The following is a 19,776-nucleotide window of genomic DNA, read 5'->3' on the forward strand; positions in this document are numbered from 1 at the left end:
ATTTTATCATTGAGAGTGTTCTAAAATAGAGCTTGTTAAGTAAGCATTGGCCCAGGAGCTCTGGTAGTGTAGTGGTTACGAGTCGGGCTGCTAACCTCAGGGTCAGCAGTCCAAAACTACCAGACGTTCTGCCGGGGAAAGATGAGGCTTTCTGCTCCCGTAAAGATGTACTGCCTCGGAAACCCTATACAGGGTCGCTGTGAGTTAGAACTGACTCCACCGCACACCACTAACAAGGATTGGCCCACAGATCTGTTTTTGTACATAAAGTTTTATTGAACACAGCCCTGCTCATTTGTTGGTCACAGGTTCTTGGAATGATCTTCCTTCCAATCGCTGCATGATCACACTCTGCTTAGTTTTCTAGTTAGATGCCGCCATCCAGAAATACTTTTTTCCCTCTGAGCACCCATTATTTTTCTTGTATTTCTTTTATAGTCTGTATCATTTCCTAGCTTTCGCCCAAGATATTTGCATATGCCCTAACCTAGCTGAGTTCCTTGGAGTTTGTAAAGTTCACACCAGACATGCCCTACAAGTAAGTGACTTGGACACAGGTAACGGGCTCTCAGTACTCCAGAATGATGGAAGAGGGCTCATTTACATAAGAATTGCAAACACTGAATTTCAAGAGAAAGCGATTTCATGTTTATAGGCCATTGTCTTCTACAGCTGACATTGATTGGCCTCATATTTTATTAATCAGAACATAAAGTATCTAAGTATTTTATTCTAATTTTCGTGGTTACAAAGAAAATCTCTAAAGGTGACCTTGAGGTCATATCTTTCAGCAGAAGGCTATAATTAGAATGATCCTCAGATTTAGATTTTAATCCAGCTGCTACAACTTTCTTTGGCCTTTTAAAAAATACCCTGAGCCAGAGACCTTTGCTTAAGATTTCATGGACTATAAATGGAGTGTTCTGAGATGGTAAACCCAGGAGAGGTGGTGGTGGTTGTTAAGTGCTGTAGATTCAGAAAGGTGGAGTCAGAATTTGTTTACTTTTCTGTGTGCTCGCTCAGAGACTGGCTCGTGTTGGATGCTTGCAGCTAGCTGCAGCCTTCATTGGAACCAGCTGATACAGCCAGCCCACTGCTTGGCCTCCTCCTCCTTTTGAGTCCACAAAGGACTGAACCACATTGTGCCTTTGTGGGTATCTATTTATTAAAACCAGCCTAGTCTATGGTATTGAAAACACAAAGAAGCTGTTATGAAAACTTGACCTCTTTTTACTATTGAAACTGAAAAGAAGAGGCTAGGAAGGATAAAAGGCTTTGAAAAGACAGGGACTAGGTTTTAATCACGCTTGTATTACCCACACAGCTTTTTGCAGGTGGGAACTCATGAAATTTTTTCATGCTAAGACACAAAAACCAATCAACAAACACACACGCACAAAACAACAACAAAACACAAACCCATAACCGTCGAGTCTAGCCTCCGCCCCCCCAACCCCCCACCCCCCCATCCACAGTGATCATATAGGAGAGAGGTGAACTATCCTGTAGAGCTTTTGTGGCTATAATCTTCCTGGAAGCAGACTGCCACATCTAGATAGAGAGATAGAGAGATGGATGGATGGATAGATAGTTAGCAGTCAAGCACTTAATCACTGCTCACCATGGCTCCTTTTGGTGGTGGTGGTGTGCCGTCCATTTAATTCCAACTCATAGCGACCCTGGATAGGGTTTCCGAGGCTGTAAATCTTTATCGGAGCAGAAAGTCTCATCTTTCTCCCACAGAGAGACTGGTGTATTCGAACTGCTAACCTTGCAATTAGCAGCCCACTGCATAACCCACTACACTATCAGGGCTCCTGTAATAAAGATAAAGAATAGTTATTCTGGCCTGAAGAAAAAATGAGTGAAGGCTTACAAAGCAGATGATCATTTTCACATTCAACAAATCAGATATTCAATCCAATGACTGCAATCTGTTCCATGTCATAGCATTTCTTCTACTTCTTCTTTGTGGGTTTTGGGGGTTTTTTTTGTTATACTCTCATAAAGTTTTTCATCACTGTCTAACTTTTTTCCCTTACTTTATTACACATGAGGCAGTCCTCAAAACCATTTCTGAGTATCATAATTCACCATTATAGAGGTGATGTTATTAGAGAAACTAAAATAATTGAGATGGAATCAGAAGTCAGACTGTCCTGTATGAAACATGTCAAAATAGCATTGAAGATGCTGCCATGGTAACCTGACCTCCATGTTTCAAACGAAAACAATGCATAAGCTCTTTTTTTTTTTTTTAAATCAGAAAACAAACATACATGATTTCCCTTCCAGTACATGGGGAGAAAAAAGAGAAAAAAAAAGGCCAAAAATAAAGAAAGAAGAAAGCAATTTCCTCCAAATCCCTTTCTTCTTCTCCTTTCTTTCCTTCCTTTTATTTTTAACTGTATTCCCTTTCACCCCACTTAGCACATGTGTAGACTCTACCCAGTGAATAATTCTCCCTTCCCTCCCACCCCTGGTACCACTGTAGAAATTTTATTATGGAATGAAAATCTTTTCTTGACTTTTTACAGTAGTGGTCTCACACAGTATCTGTCCCTTTGCAATCAACTAACGTCACTCAGCAAAAATGTCCTCGAGGTTTCTCCATGTCTGCGGCTTTTTGCAGATTCATCATTATTCTTCAGTGTTGCATAATATTCCACTGTGTGTATGTAACCCTATGTAAAAGCTACTGGGTAATCGACTAAATTAAAAATGAAATGAAAAAGTCCCTATAAATAAATGAGAATGAAAACACAACATTCCAAAACCTTTGGGATACAGGAAAAGTAGTGCTGAGAGAATAATTTATAGCGAAAAACGCATATATTAAAAAAGAACCAACGCATTAACACAACACCTCAAACAATTAGAAAAAGACCAGCAGAGTTAACCTACAGTCACTAGTAGAAATGAAATAGTAAATATTAGAGCAGCTATAAATGAAATAGAAAACAGAAAAATAGAATCAACAAGATAAGAAGCTGGTTCTTTGAAAGCAATGTGTGTGTGTACCAAAGTTGGTTCAACCATTCCTCTGCTGATGGGCATCTAGGCTGTCTCCAGGTCTGTGCTGTTGTGAACACGGACATGCAAATACCTATCTATGCTATCGCTTTGATTTTTTGAGGATTTATACCAAGTAGCGTAGTGGTTATGAATCGGGCTGCGAACCTTAAGGTCAGCGGTTCGAAACTACCAGCCGCTCCGCGGGAGAAAGATGAGGCTTTCTACTCCCGTAAAGATTTACACCCTCGGAAACCCTGTACAAGGTCGCTATGGGTCGGAACTGACTCGACGGCACTTAACAACAACAACAAGAGAGATTGTTGGGTCATACAGCACTTTTATTTCCAACCTTCTGAAAATGTCTTCTTGGTGAAGTGTCTGTTCATGTCCTCTGCATATTTTTAAAGTGGATTGTTTGTCTTCTTCTTACTGAAGAAGTTACACTGTACTATAAATTTCAGACAGTAGTCCTTTGTTTGATATGTCATTGCCAAAAAATGTTTCCCAGTCTTTGGGGTCTCTTTTGACTCTTTTGATGAAATCTTTTGATGCACTTAAGTGTCTAATTTTTGGAGGTCCCAGTTCTCTATTTTGTCTTCTGCTGTTTGTGATTTCAGTTATGCTTGATATTGTATTTATGCCAGGGATCAGAGCACCTACATTTGTCCCTATTTTTTCATGGATTTTTATGGCTCTAGGTTACACATTAAGGTCTTTTATCCATGTTGAGTCCCGTATATGGTCTGAGATATGAGACTTACTTCATTTTTCTGCGAATGGATTTCCAGTTTTGCCAGCACCATTTGCTGAATCTCTTCCCCCATTTAATGTGTTTGGTCCTTGGTCAAAGATCAACTGAGTGTAGGGGGCTGGATTTCCTTCTGGGTTCTCAGTTCTGTTTCATTGATCTATGTGTCTTTCGTTGTACCAGTACCAGGCTGTTTTAATTAATGTGGCTGTGGAGTGAGAAGCTTCCTATCTTGTTCTTCTTTTTAAGTAATGCTTTGCTTTCCATATGAAGTTAATGATTAGCTTTTCCATCTTTTTAAAGAATGATGTTGGGACTTGGATTGGGATTTCATTACATCAATAAATTGCTTTGGGTTTTCCTCATTCCTTTTTCAGATCTCTCTTTATCAGTAAAAGGGACTCCAACTGAGTCTTGTGTGGTCTTGTAACCTGACATTTTGCTGCATCTTTCAAAGAGTTCCATTATTATTATTATTTTTAAACAACTATTTTGAAAGAGCATTGGCACCAGACTCTTAGAGGATATTCATGACAGGATTTTGAGTGGTAGCGCTGTGGTTAAGCATTGAACATTGTTGTTGTTGTTAGGTGCTTTTTTATGCACAACAGAATGAAACACTGCTAGGTTCTATGCCATCCTCACAAATGGTGTTTACCTTGAGCCAACTGCTGCTGCCACAGTGCCAATTCACCTCGTCAGGGGTCTTCCTCTTTTTCCCTGACCCTTCACTTTACTGTGATGTCCTTCTCCAGTGACTGGTCCCTTCGGATATTATGTCCGAAGTATGAGAGACGAAGTCTCGCCATCCTGACTTACAAGGAGCATCCTGGCTATACTTAATCCAACACAGATTTGTTTTGCCAGCAGTCCATGGCACTTTTAATATTATTCACTGTCCAACTTTCACATGCATATGAGGCTATTAATAATACCATGGCTTACGTATGGAGCACTTAAAGTCTTTGCTCTTGAACACTTTAAAGAGGTCTTGTGCAGCAGATTTGCCTAATGCAATGTGTCCTTTGATTTATTAACTGCTGCTTTCATGAGTGCTGATGGTGGATCCAGGCAAAATGTCTTTGACAACTTCAAACTTTTCTCCATTTATGATGATGTTATCTATTGGTCCATTGGTGAGGATTTTTGTGTTCTCTACACTGAGGTGCAATCCATAAAGAAGGCTGTGCTCTTTGATCTTCATCAGTAAATGTTTTAAGTCCTCTTCATTTTCAGCAAGCAAGATTGTATCATCTGCATGTCGAAGATTGTTAATGAGTCTTCCTCCAATCCTGATGCCACGTTTGTCTTCATAGAACCCAGCTTCTCAGATTCTTTGCTCAGCATACAGGTTGAATAAGGATGGTGAAAGAATGCAACCCTGACACGCACCTTTCGTGATTTTAAATCATTCAGTGTCCTCTTGTTCTGTTCGAATGACTGCTTCTTGATCTATGTACAGGTTCCTCATGAGCACAATTAACTGTTCCAGAATGCTCATTCTTTGCAATGTTGTCCATAGTATGTCACGATGCATACTTAGTCAATAAAGCAAAGTACACATATTCCTGGTAATCTCTGCTTTTAGTCAAGATCTATCTGATGTCAGCAATGATATCCCTCTTCCACATCCTCGTTTGAATTCAGTTTGAACCTCTGGCAGTGCTCTGTCAAATGTATGGTTGCAGCCATTAAAAAATTATCTTTAGCAGCATTTTACTTGCATGTGACATTAAAGCTATTGTCTGATGATTTCCACATGTTGTTGGGCCACTTCTCTTTGGGATGGGCACAAATATGGACTTCTTCCAATCAGTTGGTCAGGTAGTTGTCTTGCATATTTCTTGTGAATGCCTCCAGTGCTGCATCAATCTGTATTCCATCAATTCCCAGAGCCTTGTTCTTAGCCAATGCCTTTAGTGCACTTTGGACTGCCAGCTGCTCAGTTAGAGAAAAATGAGGCTATTCGCTCCTGTGAAGATTTACAGTCTTTCGGAACCCCAAAGGAGTCTCTGCCCTGTAGGTTCGCTGAGTCAGAATCCACTTGAAGGCTATTGGCTGGGTTTTTGGCTTTATGTGTTTGTTTTTACAGTGATAAACCAGGGGCTCATAAATGAAACCTTACTGTCATTCATCCCTTCCAAGATTTCTGCCCATCCTCTACGAGTGTCTGAAAACCTACTGCAGAAAATGAGAAGAGGACCTCATTGCTTTGATCTAAAGCTGTCCATCTCGTAGTGTTGCTGCAAGTTAGCAAGTCGAATAAATGTCATGAAGTCTTTATCATCGTTAAACTCTGATGCTTCACTATTAACACAGGAGACAAAAAAACAGTCGCTGTGGAGTTGATTGCAACTCACGACGACTCCGTGTGTGCTGAGACAAACTGCACTTCATGAGATTTTCATGGCTGTAAACTTTCTTCTAAGCCACCTCTGGGTGGACTTGGACTGCCAACCTTTGGGTTAGTACCCACTGGTCAGTACTTTTTGATTAGTAGTCAAGTGCTTAACCATTAAGTCACTGTGGATAACAGAACCAAACACTGTCCAATCCGGCACCATCCTCACAATTGCTGCTAGGTTTGAGCCCACTGTTGCAGCCACTGTATCAATCTGCCTCATTGAGGGTCTTCCTCTTTTTCACTGACCGTCTACTTAACTAAGCATGATGTCCGTCACCAGGGCCTGGCCTGACAACATATCTAAGTATGAAAGATGAAGTCTCTCCATCCTTGCTTCTAAAGAGAATTCTGGCTGTACTTCTTCCAAGACAGATTTGTTAGTTCTCTGGCAATCCATAGTACTTTCAATACTCTTCACCAACACCATAATGCAAATGCATCAATTCTCTTTTCTTCATTTCTGGCTTATTCATTATTAGCTCATTAACACACTTCAATGTTGTTGTTGTTGTTAAATGCCATCGAGTCGATTCCGACTCATAGCGACCCTATATAGGGTTTCCAAGGAGCAGCTGGTGAGCTTGAACCACCGACCCTGCAGTTCAAACGGCTTTGCAGTCTGGTGCATTAACCCACAGCGCCACACCAGGACTCCAACATACTTGAAATACTGCAACCAAATTACTCTTTGAATTATTGCACTTTTGATACATTTTATTGGATATCTATGAGTTGGAAGCAGTGGGTTTGGTGCTGTTGGTCGAAAATGTCAGAGACTGTGTTGGCACTGGGTAAAGAAATTCATTAATATAAATAAAACTTATTTAATGTCTATTATCAGGAACAGACCCTTCCTCAGCTTACTATCTGATGGGGGAAGTCTGACATTTAACAAGCAAATGTAATTGTCAAATTTCAGGTGAAAAAACACAAAACAAAACCCATGTGAGATCCAAGAAGACACAAGTCATCAAGCATCAGGCAAAGGAAGTGTGCCTGGAAAATGGCATGGCACTAGTATGGCCAGAGTCATATACACAAGAAGGACTGTCCCATTCTGTCTGGAGGTTTGAGGAAGACATCAGAAAGGAGCCAAGGTCTTCCTGGATGAATAGATTTTCTCCAGATTTAAAGGTATGTTGGTAATGGTGTGGTGATGGTGCTCTGAAAGATTGTCTGTTCTTCAGAATGCCAGGCACCATGACAGGGCTGGGGAACTCTTAGTATCATTGCTGAGGGATGGATGATCGTCAGACCACTTCCACTGGTTCTCAAGCCTCCTGGCCAGACAGATATTTGAACCAGGCTTGCTAAATAGAGTACAAGACATTCAGTTAAATTCGAATTTCAGATAAACAAGGAATAATTTGTAAAGCATGCCCCATTACATATTTGGGACATAATTAGATTGCAATTGTTGTTTTTTTACTTATCTGAAATTCAAATGTCAGATTATTTGCTTTATTTATTTATTTATTTTTATTCGTGTAGTTTTATTTCCTAATCCGGGCAATCCGACCACGATGCTAAAATGCAGCACGGTTGTACTACGGCACAGGTATTCAACAACAAAACAACCCACAACCCTGGCTTTCTGTTGTTTTCCCACGTAAAAAATTTCTCACGCCTGAAGCAAGTCTAGAGCACTCAGGTTTCCTGAAAAGAGACGCTGTAACTAGGTAACCGTGCAGCTGACTCACCAGACCTTTCGCAGCTTTCTGGTGACGAGTGCGATGCATCTTGGGAATGGTAGTTCTCTAAGTGAGGATTCGCCGCTAAGCAAAGCTCATTAAACTACAACTCCCGGCAGTGCTAGAGAGCCGCTGCGAGGCAGGCTGGGAGTTCTAACATAACCCTGCAAAAGGAAAATTCCTGGTCGGCTGTCTCTTTAAGACAACCGGGCTGTTTCCGAGGAGCTCGAGAAGCCAGAAATTTATTTAAAAGTTAAACTGAGGGGTACTGCTTTCAATGCAGAGAAAGTAGGTCTTCCGGAACGTCTTGGCGTACTCGCCAGCGCGGTGACGTAACGTTACATTGTGATTGGCTGGGGCGGGGCTCCAGTTGCAGCCGCGGGAGGTCCGGACGTTGGCGGCCATGGGGTTCGCTGGTAAGTGCGCGTCCGGTAGTGGGAAGCTGGCCCAGCACTGGACCAGGAAGTCGGGTTAAAGGGTCTCAGGTGTTGAGCCGGGTTGAAGGTGGGTAGAAGCGGCGGCGCTGAAACCGGTTCTTTGGAGGCTGGCGACCGGCCTGCCTCCTTCCCTCAGGCCTATCCCAATCGGGTCGCGCCGTGGCCGGGGACTGAGTGGGAGCGACTTAATCGCGGCCCTCATGCTACCCAGACAGCCCTCAGCGAGTGATGCCCGGGTCGCGCCCAAGGGCACAGTGCAAGGACTGTCCTCTTGACCCCAACCCCGCCGGGCCTTCCCATGGCTCCGGAAGCTTTGCTGTTACTGTCTGCGCCCGGGAGCTCCATGGCCCTGGTCGAATTTGCCACCTAAGTGGTTGAATGGGGACTTTTCGCCACATTGCACAATTTGTCTGGCTCCACAGATATAAAGTAGGGGAGTTTAGGTCTAGATCTCCAGCTTTAAAATCCACGATTCTGTGATCGTGTCTCCGTTCGCCACCCGGTTGTTAGGGGTGATGAGGCCCACTCGTTGTAGAACGTTGCCAAGAACAGTTTTAAGGATTTCATTTGGCTCTTGACTCACTGTTTGTATTATCCTTCATCGTTTTTTTCAGTTGAATAGAACTGGAAGTTCAAGTTCAGGTGATGAGCCCCAGGAAGAAAATGTTAGTTGAGCCACTGACAAGTATAAGCTTGAATAATTTGAATAGGGCAATAGTCAGTTTGTTCGTATTGACATTTCATGAGTAAAGCCAGTTCTACAGTGGCCTGTTTCTGAAGAAGTAGTTAAAATGGAAAAGCCAGGTGTTGGCATGAATCCTTGCAAGGGATTGGCACGAATGCCCATTGTATGGGGCTGGGGACTTGCCATTTGCAAAGTTGAGGACTATTATCACTAGATCTTGTCACTGGCTTGCCCAGCCTCTGAGAATCTGTAATAATGCTGTCTGAGGGGGACTTCAAAACGTTCGTGGAAAAATGTAATTGAGTGATCATGAGATTTTCCCAAGAGCCTTTGGATGCCCCCTCGTAAGTTTGGTGGGGATCATGGGCAACCCTGAGAGACACGTTTCCTACTTTGTGGTTGTTAAGTGCCATCAAGTGGCTTCTGACTCTTGGTGGCCCTGTTTTCCGAGGAGTGGCTGGTGGGTTTGAACTGCTGACCTTGCAGCTCAATCTGACCTTGTGGTCCAGCGCATTATCCTGCAGTGCCAAATGGCCCTGGAGCCCGCCCGTTTTGAGTTGACTCTTAACCTTCAGTTTTCCAAACCCAGGTGAAGGACACACCTGGAGGAAAAACAGAAAGGGAAACTGAAAGAGGCAGTGAGGAAAAAAATGGAGGGAGCCGGTTGAGTTTTGTTATCCTGGAATAAAAAAGGAGAAAATGTGGATTTCCTTTAAACCTGCTACAGCGACAGTGAAAATGGTGCTCAGAAAAGTGCCAAGTCCAGGTTGACAGGACCAGCAGAAGTAGACTAGAGTTTATACCATTGAATCTTGGGTATTTGTGATTTTTTTTTTCCCTTTACCCTCTCAGGTAAGGAGCTCTGGTAGCGTAGTGATTATGAATTGGGCTGCTAACCTCAAGGTCGGCAGTTTGAAACTACCAGCCGTTCCCGCAGGAGAAAGATGAGGCTTTCTGCTCCCGTAAAGATTTACCCTGTGCAGGGTCACTATGAGTCGGAAACGACTCCAGGGTACTTAACAAAAACAAACCCTCTCAGGTGTTAAGTGTCTTCTAGTCAGTTCCAACTCATAGCAACCTTGTATAGGGTTTGCAGACTTTTAAATCTTTCAGGAGCAGAAACCATCTTCTTTCATCAACAGAGCAGTTGCTGGGCTCGAACCACATACCTTGTAGTTTTCAGTCCAGTGCTGAATTTGGTAGTATAAATAAATACTGATTGTATACATGATTCACTGAATACAATCTGTAAATATTTGCAGCCTTTACAATATAGAGGGGAGTCCGAAGTCAGAGCATTTAGTGCTCCTGTGTGCATGTCACTGTGGGTAGATTAAGCAGTAGGGGCACCTGTAGGAAGTTGTTGTTTGCCAATGAGTAGATGCCACCTTGTGAGGACCCCATGCATCAGTAGACCTGCTTCACGGGATTTTTCAGGCTGTAATGTTTATGGAGTCCTAGTGTGACACCCTAGGATAAGCACTTGACCTCATGGTAGATTTGAACCAAAAGGTCTGCAGCTCAAATCCACCAGCTGGTCCTCGGAAACGCTATACAGGGTAGCTATGAGTCAGAACCAATTCAATGACACTTAACAAGAATTTTATGGAAGCAGACGTCTTTCTGCCTCAGAACACGGGTGTGTTGAGATGCTAACTCTTTGGTTAGCAGCTGAACACGTAATTCTTTTTTGGACCACCAGGGCTCCTTTGAAGGAAATTTAGAGCTGCCTCAATCTTTGGGCTCCTTTTGAGAAGAAATATACAAGGGCACTTATCTTGGGACGGAAAATCGGAAGTTTGTTTGGGAGTAGGCTTACAGCGGGTTCCTTTCCATCACTTCTAACTTCAGCTGCTCACTCAGTGTCCTACCCTCTGGAAAACAATCTCCTGTGGAAGACTCCTCAGAGAAGGTAGACCAGAAACTTGAGCAGTCGGCAGACATACTCTATGTTGGACCCGATAGCAAATGTTTTTGTCTCAGTGGGCCATATTGTCTCTGTTATTATACTGTGCTATTGTAGTCAACAACAACAACAGCAACAAAACATAGATATTGTGTGAATGGGCAAACTCAGACATGATTTACAAAACCAGGTGGTGGTCCAGTATAGCTTGGTTTGAATCCTGGCCTGGTATCCATTACTATAGGACAAACCATCCAAAAGTTAAGGGCTAAAACAATAGCCATTTTGTTATTTTTTATGATTCTGCAACTTACTAGGCTCAGCCCCGTGGTTCTACTGGTGTTGGCAATGGTCACTAACAGGGCTGCATTTAGCTGCCAAGTTGGCTAGAGACTAGGCCTGGCTAAGAACATTGGATCGCCGAGGCCTCTCCCTAACTCCATGGGCTCAGCTTCCACCTTTCCACCTGATCTCTTACATGCTGGCTGGACTTCCTATTGCTGGCTCAGGGTCCCCAAAAGTGTACAAGTGGAAGCTCCCTGAGCTTTTTCAGGTTGAGGCCGAGAACTCACATAACATCACTTGTGCCCCATTCTGTAGGGTGAACCAAGTCCATATATATAGGCAGAGTGGGCTGCACAAGGGGAAAATACCAGCAGATGAAGCACTAATGAAACAGACTGAGTGGTCTCAGATAAATTCCTTAACCTCTCTGAGGTTTAGATTTTCTGTGTATTATTATTGTTGTTACATGCCTTCAAGTCGGTTCCGACTCATAGCAACTCTGTATAGGGTTTCTAAGGAGTGGTTGGTGGGTTTGAACCACTGACCTTGTGGTTCAAACTGACCTTATGGTCAAGTGCTTATTTCTACAGCGCCACACCAGGACGCCATCTTTGTATTAGATGATGATAATACTTCCTAAGGTTTTGCCAATGCTGTAGTAAGATCTGGAAACTTCTTAGCACATAGTACCCAGTGTGTAGTGGCCATTCAACAAATACAAGCTGGTATCGTGATTAATGTGTCTGTGTGTGTTTTTTAAATTATTTGAATGGACTGGTTTGTTAGCTTGGTACACCGTTACTTTATTGTGATGTATTGTTACTGTGATGTGCCGTTGAGTCGATTCCGACTGATAGCAACCCTGTATAGGGTATCCGAGGAGTGGCTGGTGGGTTTGAACTGCTGACTTTGCAGTTCAAATCAACCTTGCAGTCCAGTGCATTATACTGTAGCAAGCTTCATTTTATCAATTATGTTTAGCAGTATTTTAGAGCAAAATTAAGAACCTAGTTTTGCTGTATGGCACATACGTAGTAAGTGCTCACAAATCCACTGTTGTCAGGTAAAAGCAGTTAGGGGGCTTCAAAAAGTTCATGGAAAAATTTCGTCACCTTTTCATTCCATTTTTCCATGAACTTTCTGATGTTCCCACACATACTTTGGCTTCTAGGGGTACAGCGAGCACATTTTCACGACTCTGAAAGCAGCATTTATATCTAGATGCGAAAATTGGGCTTCCTGAGCTAAGGTGCCGCTTTACTCTCTTGCAGGTAGTGGACGCCACACGTCTTGACTGGGTTGTCAGGATGGCCGCTAGAGGGAAAGATCCTGACCCGCCTCCCCCAGCTGCCCTCACCTGCGCCAGCCCTGCCGAATGTTCCCTGTCCAGCACTCAAAGCCATACAGTATGCATGGTGTCTGACTTTTTCTACCCCAACATGGGAGGCGTGGAAAGCCACATTTACCAGCTCTCTCAGTGCCTGATTGAACGAGGGCACAAGATCATCATTGTCACCCATGCTTATGGAAACCGGAAAGGCGTCCGTTACCTCACAAATGGCCTCAAAGTCTATTATTTGCCTCTGAAAGTCATGTACAACCAGTCGACAGCCACGACCCTCTTCCACAGTCTGCCGTTGCTCAGGTACATATTTGTGCGGGAGAAGGTCACGATCATCCATTCGCATAGCTCGTTTTCTGCCATGGCCCATGATGCCCTCTTCCATGGCAAGACCATGGGGCTCCAGACCGTCTTCACAGACCACTCCCTGTTTGGATTCGCTGATGTCAGCTCGGTGCTAACCAACAAGCTTCTAACCGTGTCTCTCTGCGACACGAACCATATCATCTGTGTCTCCTACACGAGTAAGGAAAACACGGTACTCAGAGCCACGCTGAACCCCGAAATAGTGTCCGTCATTCCGAATGCTGTAGACCCGACTGATTTCACCCCAGACCCGTTTCAAAGGCATGATGACGTCGTGACCATCATCGTGGTCAGCCGACTGGTTTACAGGAAAGGTAATGCATGAAACGAAGTAGCTATGATTGCGGTGCACCGACCTTTCCTGTCCCCCTGTGGGAAGGCTGTGGAATACTTGTGAATACTGATTGTTTGGCTTGTCTTTTTGTTTCCTGAATAACTCTGTATGAAATGTAGCAAGAAAAGCCTCCAGGAAGACATTTGTTGGAGCAGTGCCGAATGCTGCCCTTCTTTAACCTTTAATGCTGTTGATGCTGTGTGCCGGGGAATCGGTTCCGACTCATAGCAACAACCCTGTATAAGGTTTCCAAGGCTGTAAAGCTTTGAGGAAGCAGAAAGCCTCATCTTTCTCCCTCAGAGTGGCTGGTGTCCCCAAACTAGTTGCCTACCTTATGGTTCGCAGTCCAGTGCTTATCCTACAGAGCCACCACACCCTCTTAAATGTTTGGATGTTTTAAGAGTGACTAAAAAAGTCACAACAGTTACTGGAGACTGTCTCTTATTAATTAATGTTACAAAGTCAGATCCCCTTGGAAACGAAAAGAGGCCCTGTACGTGGACCTTTGGGTGGGAAGGGCCAGTCTTTGACTTTGCCAGCATTATTGGTTTCACTGCAAAATTCTCTACAGTTTGAACAAACTAGAGGCAGCAATTATTCTTTGTTGCTTAGTCTTTGGTTCTGGCAGAAAGCGGAATCATAGACTGGTGGAATTATGTTGCTGAAAGAGACTTTGGACTTGAGGTACATCAGTCTCCTCATTTTACAGATCAGAAAACAATTTTCCCATGACCCAAGGACTCACTGATGAGAAAGCAGGGACCGATGGTAGAACCCCAGTCAGCTCTCCTGCTCAGTAGCACTATATAAATTGCAGGTGAATCACTGAAAGCTCCCAGTATGCTGAGCTGTGGAACAGTAACACAGAGTGTGGTGGGTGTGTGCGAGGGAGCAGTGACTGTCAGGGTGTTCTGCCTCGGGAATTGCTGTCCTGACAGGACCTCTCCATGTATGTAACAGGATCCACCCTCTTGGGAACGAGCTCAGGGAGTTCGTTTCTCCGCTTTAAGGAGTGCATCCACTACCTTTCAGAGTGAGTCAGTTCTAAAGCTTTTTTTTTTTTTTAAAGCATTAAATATATCTCCAACAGTCTATTTTCTGTTTTCAGGGACTGATTTGCTTAGTGGCATAATCCCTAAGCTCTGTCTTAAATACCCAGATTTAAACTTCATAATTGGAGGAGAGGGACCAAAGCGCATCATTTTGGAAGAAGTGCGGGAAAGATACCAGCTCCATGACAGGTACTGATGGGTTTCGTGTGGTCGTAGGGGAGGAAGTAGTGACCTTCTGTGTTCCCTTTGGACTCCATGCCTGCTTTAGACGTGCTGCTTCTCCCCAGTGTAATTGCATGGCTTATGTGTTTTTATTTATAGAAAATTTGGGAAACATGGTTAAAGAATTCACCATTTTACTTTCCCCCATAAGTCCAATAATATCTGGTGGTGGAGGCAGGGGTTGGAGACGTGAAGGGAGAAGCTCAAAGAAGCAGCAGTTTTGACTAGAAACGTTTGCAGATTTCCAGACCCTTCTGTGTTGTGATTTCAATTGTTGGCTGTTGTTGTTAAATGCTCTCGAGTCAGTTCCAGCCCTTGGCAACTCTGCATAGGGTTTTCCTAGAGGCGGCTGATGAGCTTGAAGCACATATTGCGGTTCAAACTGACGTTTGCAGTCCAGTGCCTATTACACGTTCCTCCAATGCTGTTGTTTTGAGGTCAGAATTTGGAGATAAGAATTGTTTGAGATTGAAAACTTTAGAACCAGTAAGAACTTCAGTATATCATATGAAAAACCAACTTGACTTACATAATACACTTCTTTTGAAGCATGATTTTTCACTCCCTTCTTTCTTCCTCTCTCATTTCAATAATTAGGGTGCATCTCCTGGGAGCCTTAGAACACAAGAACGTTAGAAATGTCTTAGTTCAAGGACATATTTTTCTTAACACTTCCCTTACCGAAGCATTCTGCATGGCAATTCTGGAAGCGGCCAGTTGTGGTTTACAGGTAAAACAGCTTAAAGGTTTCAGTTGTTGGCATTTCTTTACTTGAATCTTCAAAAAATAATCATAATCATTCAAGAGTACGTTTCTTTTTTTAGTTTTATTTTCCCGAGATATGAATTCCAGTGGATTATGTGTTCTTTTTTCTTCTTTTTAAGGTTGTAAGTACCAGGGTTGGTGGAATTCCTGAGGTACTTCCAGAAAGTCTTATTATTTTATGTGAGCCTTCAGTCAAGTCTTTGTGTGAAGGATTGGAAAAAGCTATTTCCCAACTAAAGTCAGGAACTTTGCTGCCTCCAGCAGATATCCACAACATAGTCAAGACTTTCTACACCTGGAGGAATGTTGCAGAAAGAACTGAAAAAGTATGTCCGACTCTAATTCTGAATCTCTGAAGATTATGTCTGAACTATCTCTTGATACCACAAACTATCTCTTTATGTTTTGTTGCTAAAGCTTAGGAATCCATGTCAAATCCAGAGAAATGAAGTTTGTATAACTTTTGGTGCATGATGGGCTAAGTAGGGCTTCAAACCAGTTGTATCCAGTTCGGGTATGGCTGATGAAATGAAATCCAAATGGACTCTTGGTTTGTAATTTGTGGGTGTACTGGGACAGGAAAAAATACAGGTTGACATCCTGCTAAAAACAGAATCACCTGCTTATCAAACCAGGGCAGCATCGACAGTGCATAGCAACCAAATCTCTTGATTGGCAGGAGCAGAAACAACCAGACAACCGTGACCTGCTTAAAGGTGGTGGCTGACCACCTCACTTTGAATGTGCGTCACTCCACGTTCCTGGCAGTAATCCCGTCTCCAACATCAGGCTCCTGAAATGCCTTACTGTGCCTCTCCTGAGTCTCCCATTTTTGTCAAGGCTGCCACCAGAATTTTCCCTGTTCTGATGATTTTTCCAGTACACCCACATTTTACAAAGTCGAGCTGTTCCCATTTTACTCTGAGGGCCATGGGTGGGTTTTAACTGCCAACCTTAGCAGCCGAGAGCTTAACAATTGTGCCATCAGTCTATAAACCCCTCATTAAACTGGGCATGGCCTGAAGAAGTGACATGATTTTATAGAAGTCACAGAAATTGGAGGCAGCACTACTATTAGGGCTCATTTCGTGACCTACTTGGCGACGTTTTCCTGAGTCTGTTTACAATTCTAATACATACAGGTCCATCAGAAAACAAATAGTTTTGCTGAGCCCAATTGTGGTGACTTTACCACTTGTAGGTATAACTCAGTGGCACCTGACACCACCAACAAAGTATTTCAGGCCACTTGCTAAAGTTCTTATGTCAGTATTGCTAGCTTTTGTAATTTTCCACAGGAAAAGGAATTTTACCTCTTTGGGCTGATTAAGAACCTAATATGGTAGAATTCAAAAGAACAGGCTGAACTCTGGAGAAATCACCACAACAAGGATGAGTCCAGAAACAGAGTGGAGGCAAAGGCTCTGCGTTAGAGACTTCGTGTCTTCTACTGACTTTTGTCCTTTGTTAAAGTAACTTTCCTTTATTTGCTTGCCTCACCCCTCCTCTCACCAAGGTTAACAGGCTGAGCGGAAGCTCTTCTGCCTCTTGGAAAGCTGGAAGCTACCAGTGGGAGCCTGGCGGGAAAGTGTAGACTCCTGCTTACTCTATACTGTTGATTAGTTCTGTGGATCAGTATGTTTTTTCCTAAAGTAGCTAGCCATCAGGAGCTGAGGTAAAAGACGTCACTCTTTACAGCCAGGCTTTATTGTTTAGTATGGATTTGAAAATTCTAGTACCTAAGAGGAAGCCTTGTTTGAAGACAAGTACAAAAATTCTGATTCCTAAGAATTCCCTTACCATCTTTTTTGTTAGTTTGCGGAAGTTGACAGTCAGACATCTTTGACTGGAATAGCTGGGGACAGGCTCACTTTGTAGCAGTTTCTTAGTCTGACCACCTGTAGGAAATGAAGGCCTTCTTGTTTTCCTCTGGATGCTGCCGTCTGGCCATGGTAACGTGTCCGTACCGTCTGCCGTCCAGTCACTTCCTGGATTCTGTCCTGAGCCTTCAGTAGCAGGACTGGGCTGGCTTTTTGAGTGATAACCATTTTAGTGTCCACCCTGTTGAGGGGCCCACAGCTCATAAAGTGATGATCTGACTCTGTCAGACATCGTGTAAAGTCACAGCATTTGCAGATGATCAAGTCAAGGGAAAGAGCTGCTTTTAGGATCACACTTGTGGGCATATGTTAAAGGAACTTACCATTATCTTTGTAATGACAAGTTAGCTTTTAGTTATGACACTTGTAATAAAAGTAAAATGCCTGTATTATTTTAATGCTCTTGGTGATTGATAGTAAACATTTAAAATGCACTAAGTCCCTCTCTGTAGTGATTAGTCATCTCTGACCCTGTCTTCATTGTTGTTGTTGTTAATTGAATTGCGTTCTGACTCATAGTGACCCTATATCGGGTGTCCAGGGAGTGATTGGTGGGTTCAAACTGTCAACTTTGTGGTTAACTGTGGGGTGCTTAGCCTACAGCACCACGTGACTTCTGTCTTCATAGTAATAGACTATCATTTTATCACTTAAGGTCACAAATGAATGGGCTTTGGGAATAAAGATGGGCAGCCATGTCATTCTATAGCTCTTGTTTTTAACTCTCCCTTTTAACGCAGGACATTTTGATCCATTGCAGCTAACTTCTCTCTCTCAGTTTAGCTGTGCCATTTAGAAAATAGGTCAAGAAATTAAATTGGGAGTTCATTTTGGAATTAACCCTCTGAATGACAACTTGCCCATCCCAGCATATTATTAAGTAAAAGATTAGCATTCAAGATGGCCTTATGTTCGAAGAACAAACTGGGAACCCCTGCACCTTTCTGAGTCGTTTGTTTCTAGAACTTGCACTGCATGTTAGAAATTGAGTTCCAAAGGTCTGATTTACAGGTCTGATACGTGAGCATGAGCACAAATAATTTCCAAATTCAAGTTAAAAACATGATTGCTGACCCATTTGGTCTGTTCATTTAAAATATTATGTCTTAAAAGTTTTTGATTTTTGTTTAAAAAATAGTTGAGACCATAGGTCTGTGTTTGCTCCATACCATCAATAACATTTCCCCATCTCTTTCCTCTTCTTTTGGTTTGAAATCATTTGAAGTCCATGAGCTGTTTTTGCGTGCTCTCACTGCCTGAGCAAGCTCAAAGACAGGGCTGATGTGGGTGTTGACATGAAGAGTTTGTAACGCATTCAGGGTCCCTGTCTGCCAGTTCCAGGAGGAGTAAGCTGTCTTAGCAGTCCGTGAGCACTAGATGGTTGAGCCTGCTTCAGGGAGGCTCTGCCGAGTTCCGGTTGCCACCAAGGTGCTGATCCAAAAAGCCGCTGAGACTTCTCAAGAATTGGAATTCTAGTTGTTGCTACTGTTGTGTGCTGTCAATCCGATTCTGACTCACTGTAACCTCATAGGACAAAGTAGAACTACTGTAGGGTAAGCCCTGGACTGCACACCACCAGGTTGGCAGCTTAAAAACCACCAGCTGCTCCTTACAAAACCTCTACAGGGTTGCTGTGAGTCAGAACCAACTTGACTGCATTTAACAACAACAACAATCATGTTTACAGGCTTTTTCATGTGTGGAGCTGGTGGGTTCAAACTGCTCCTTTTTCGGCTAGCAACCCGGACTCCTTGGAATTGGAGGAGTCCATGAAAGTTGATGGTAATCGCTTAGAGGAGAGGAACCAGAGCTGATTCGTCTTCGTTTCACACGGTGGCTGGTCCAGTGTTGGGCCCAGAATAAGTGCTAGGTGTTGTAAGAATTACTGTGATTAACCTCATTGATTAAATTTTGTCATTATTTAAAAACAGCAGTCACAAGAAAATGTAAGCCACTTGGTTGTGTGCTACTATAAAAGCCTCTTGGTGAGCAGATGTCAGCATTTGCCCAGGGCCAATAGTGGGTTGCTAGTGGATCCCAAGTGGTTCCAAGTGCTCATTTCCTGTCTTCTCCCTTTCCCACCTCCAGGTGTATGACCGGGTGTCCAGGGAGGCTGTTTTATCCATGGACAAGCGACTGGATCGACTCATCTCTCACTGCGGCCCAGTAACAGGCTGTATTTTTGCTTTGTTGGCAGTTTTCAACTTTCTCTTCCTTGTTTTTCTGCAATGGATGATCCCAGATTCTCTTATTGATGTTGCGGTAGATGCCTCCGGCCCACAGAGCACCTGGGGTCGACAGTGTTCTTACAGTAAACAAAGGGACCAGAATAGTAGTGAACCTTCTAAAACCAGGTAGAAAAAGGCCAGGACAGGCAGATTTTAAACATCTGTGATAGTTTTAGGACGACTATTGAAAATAAGCTTTGTTTTGTTTTTTTTTACAGTTAATCTTAGTAAGTTATGCTACCTCTTTATCATTCAACGTTTTCTTTTGAGGAGAGAGAAAAACATATGCAATCCCTGAGTGTAGAAGCTCCTTGCACTTATTTCAGATTTGAGAGAAAACCTTAATTCCACTCAGGTATGCAACTTTTCAGGCTACTGAAATATCCCTCGAGCCAAAAGGTTGGAACATTATATTT

At 43.1% G+C, this 19,776-nt stretch overlaps 1 protein-coding gene across 1 annotated transcript; it reads left to right on the forward strand.

The window, feature by feature from the left end:
* Window positions 1-12,478: 12,478 nt before the first annotated feature.
* On the forward strand, window positions 12,479-19,490 carry PIGA (phosphatidylinositol glycan anchor biosynthesis, class A). The gene is made up of 5 exons (XM_006835692.1): window positions 12,479-13,193; window positions 14,322-14,454; window positions 15,085-15,217; window positions 15,372-15,578; window positions 19,221-19,490. The coding sequence occupies exons 1-5, from the start codon at window positions 12,479-12,481 to the stop codon at window positions 19,488-19,490; spliced, it is 1,458 nt and encodes a 485-aa protein (XP_006835755.1).
* The last annotated feature ends 286 nt before the right edge of the window (window positions 19,491-19,776 follow it).

Source organism: Chrysochloris asiatica, unplaced genomic scaffold, assembly GCF_000296735.1.
Source record: "Chrysochloris asiatica unplaced genomic scaffold, ChrAsi1.0 scaffold00018, whole genome shotgun sequence".
Lineage (NCBI taxonomy): Eukaryota > Metazoa > Chordata > Mammalia > Afrosoricida > Chrysochloridae > Chrysochloris > Chrysochloris asiatica.

Bases quoted from the DNA above. Each gene is read 5' to 3' on its own strand.
- PIGA (XM_006835692.1), top strand. From the start codon at position 12,479: ATGGCCGCTAGAGGGAAAGATCCTGACCCGCCTCCCCCAGCTGCCCTC. The intron at 14,455-15,084 runs GTACTGATGGGT...TTCAATAATTAG, and splicing joins AGATACCAGCTCCATGACAG to GGTGCATCTCCTGGGAGCCT. The intron at 15,579-19,220 runs GTATGTCCGACT...TCCCACCTCCAG, and splicing joins TTGCAGAAAGAACTGAAAAA to GTGTATGACCGGGTGTCCAG.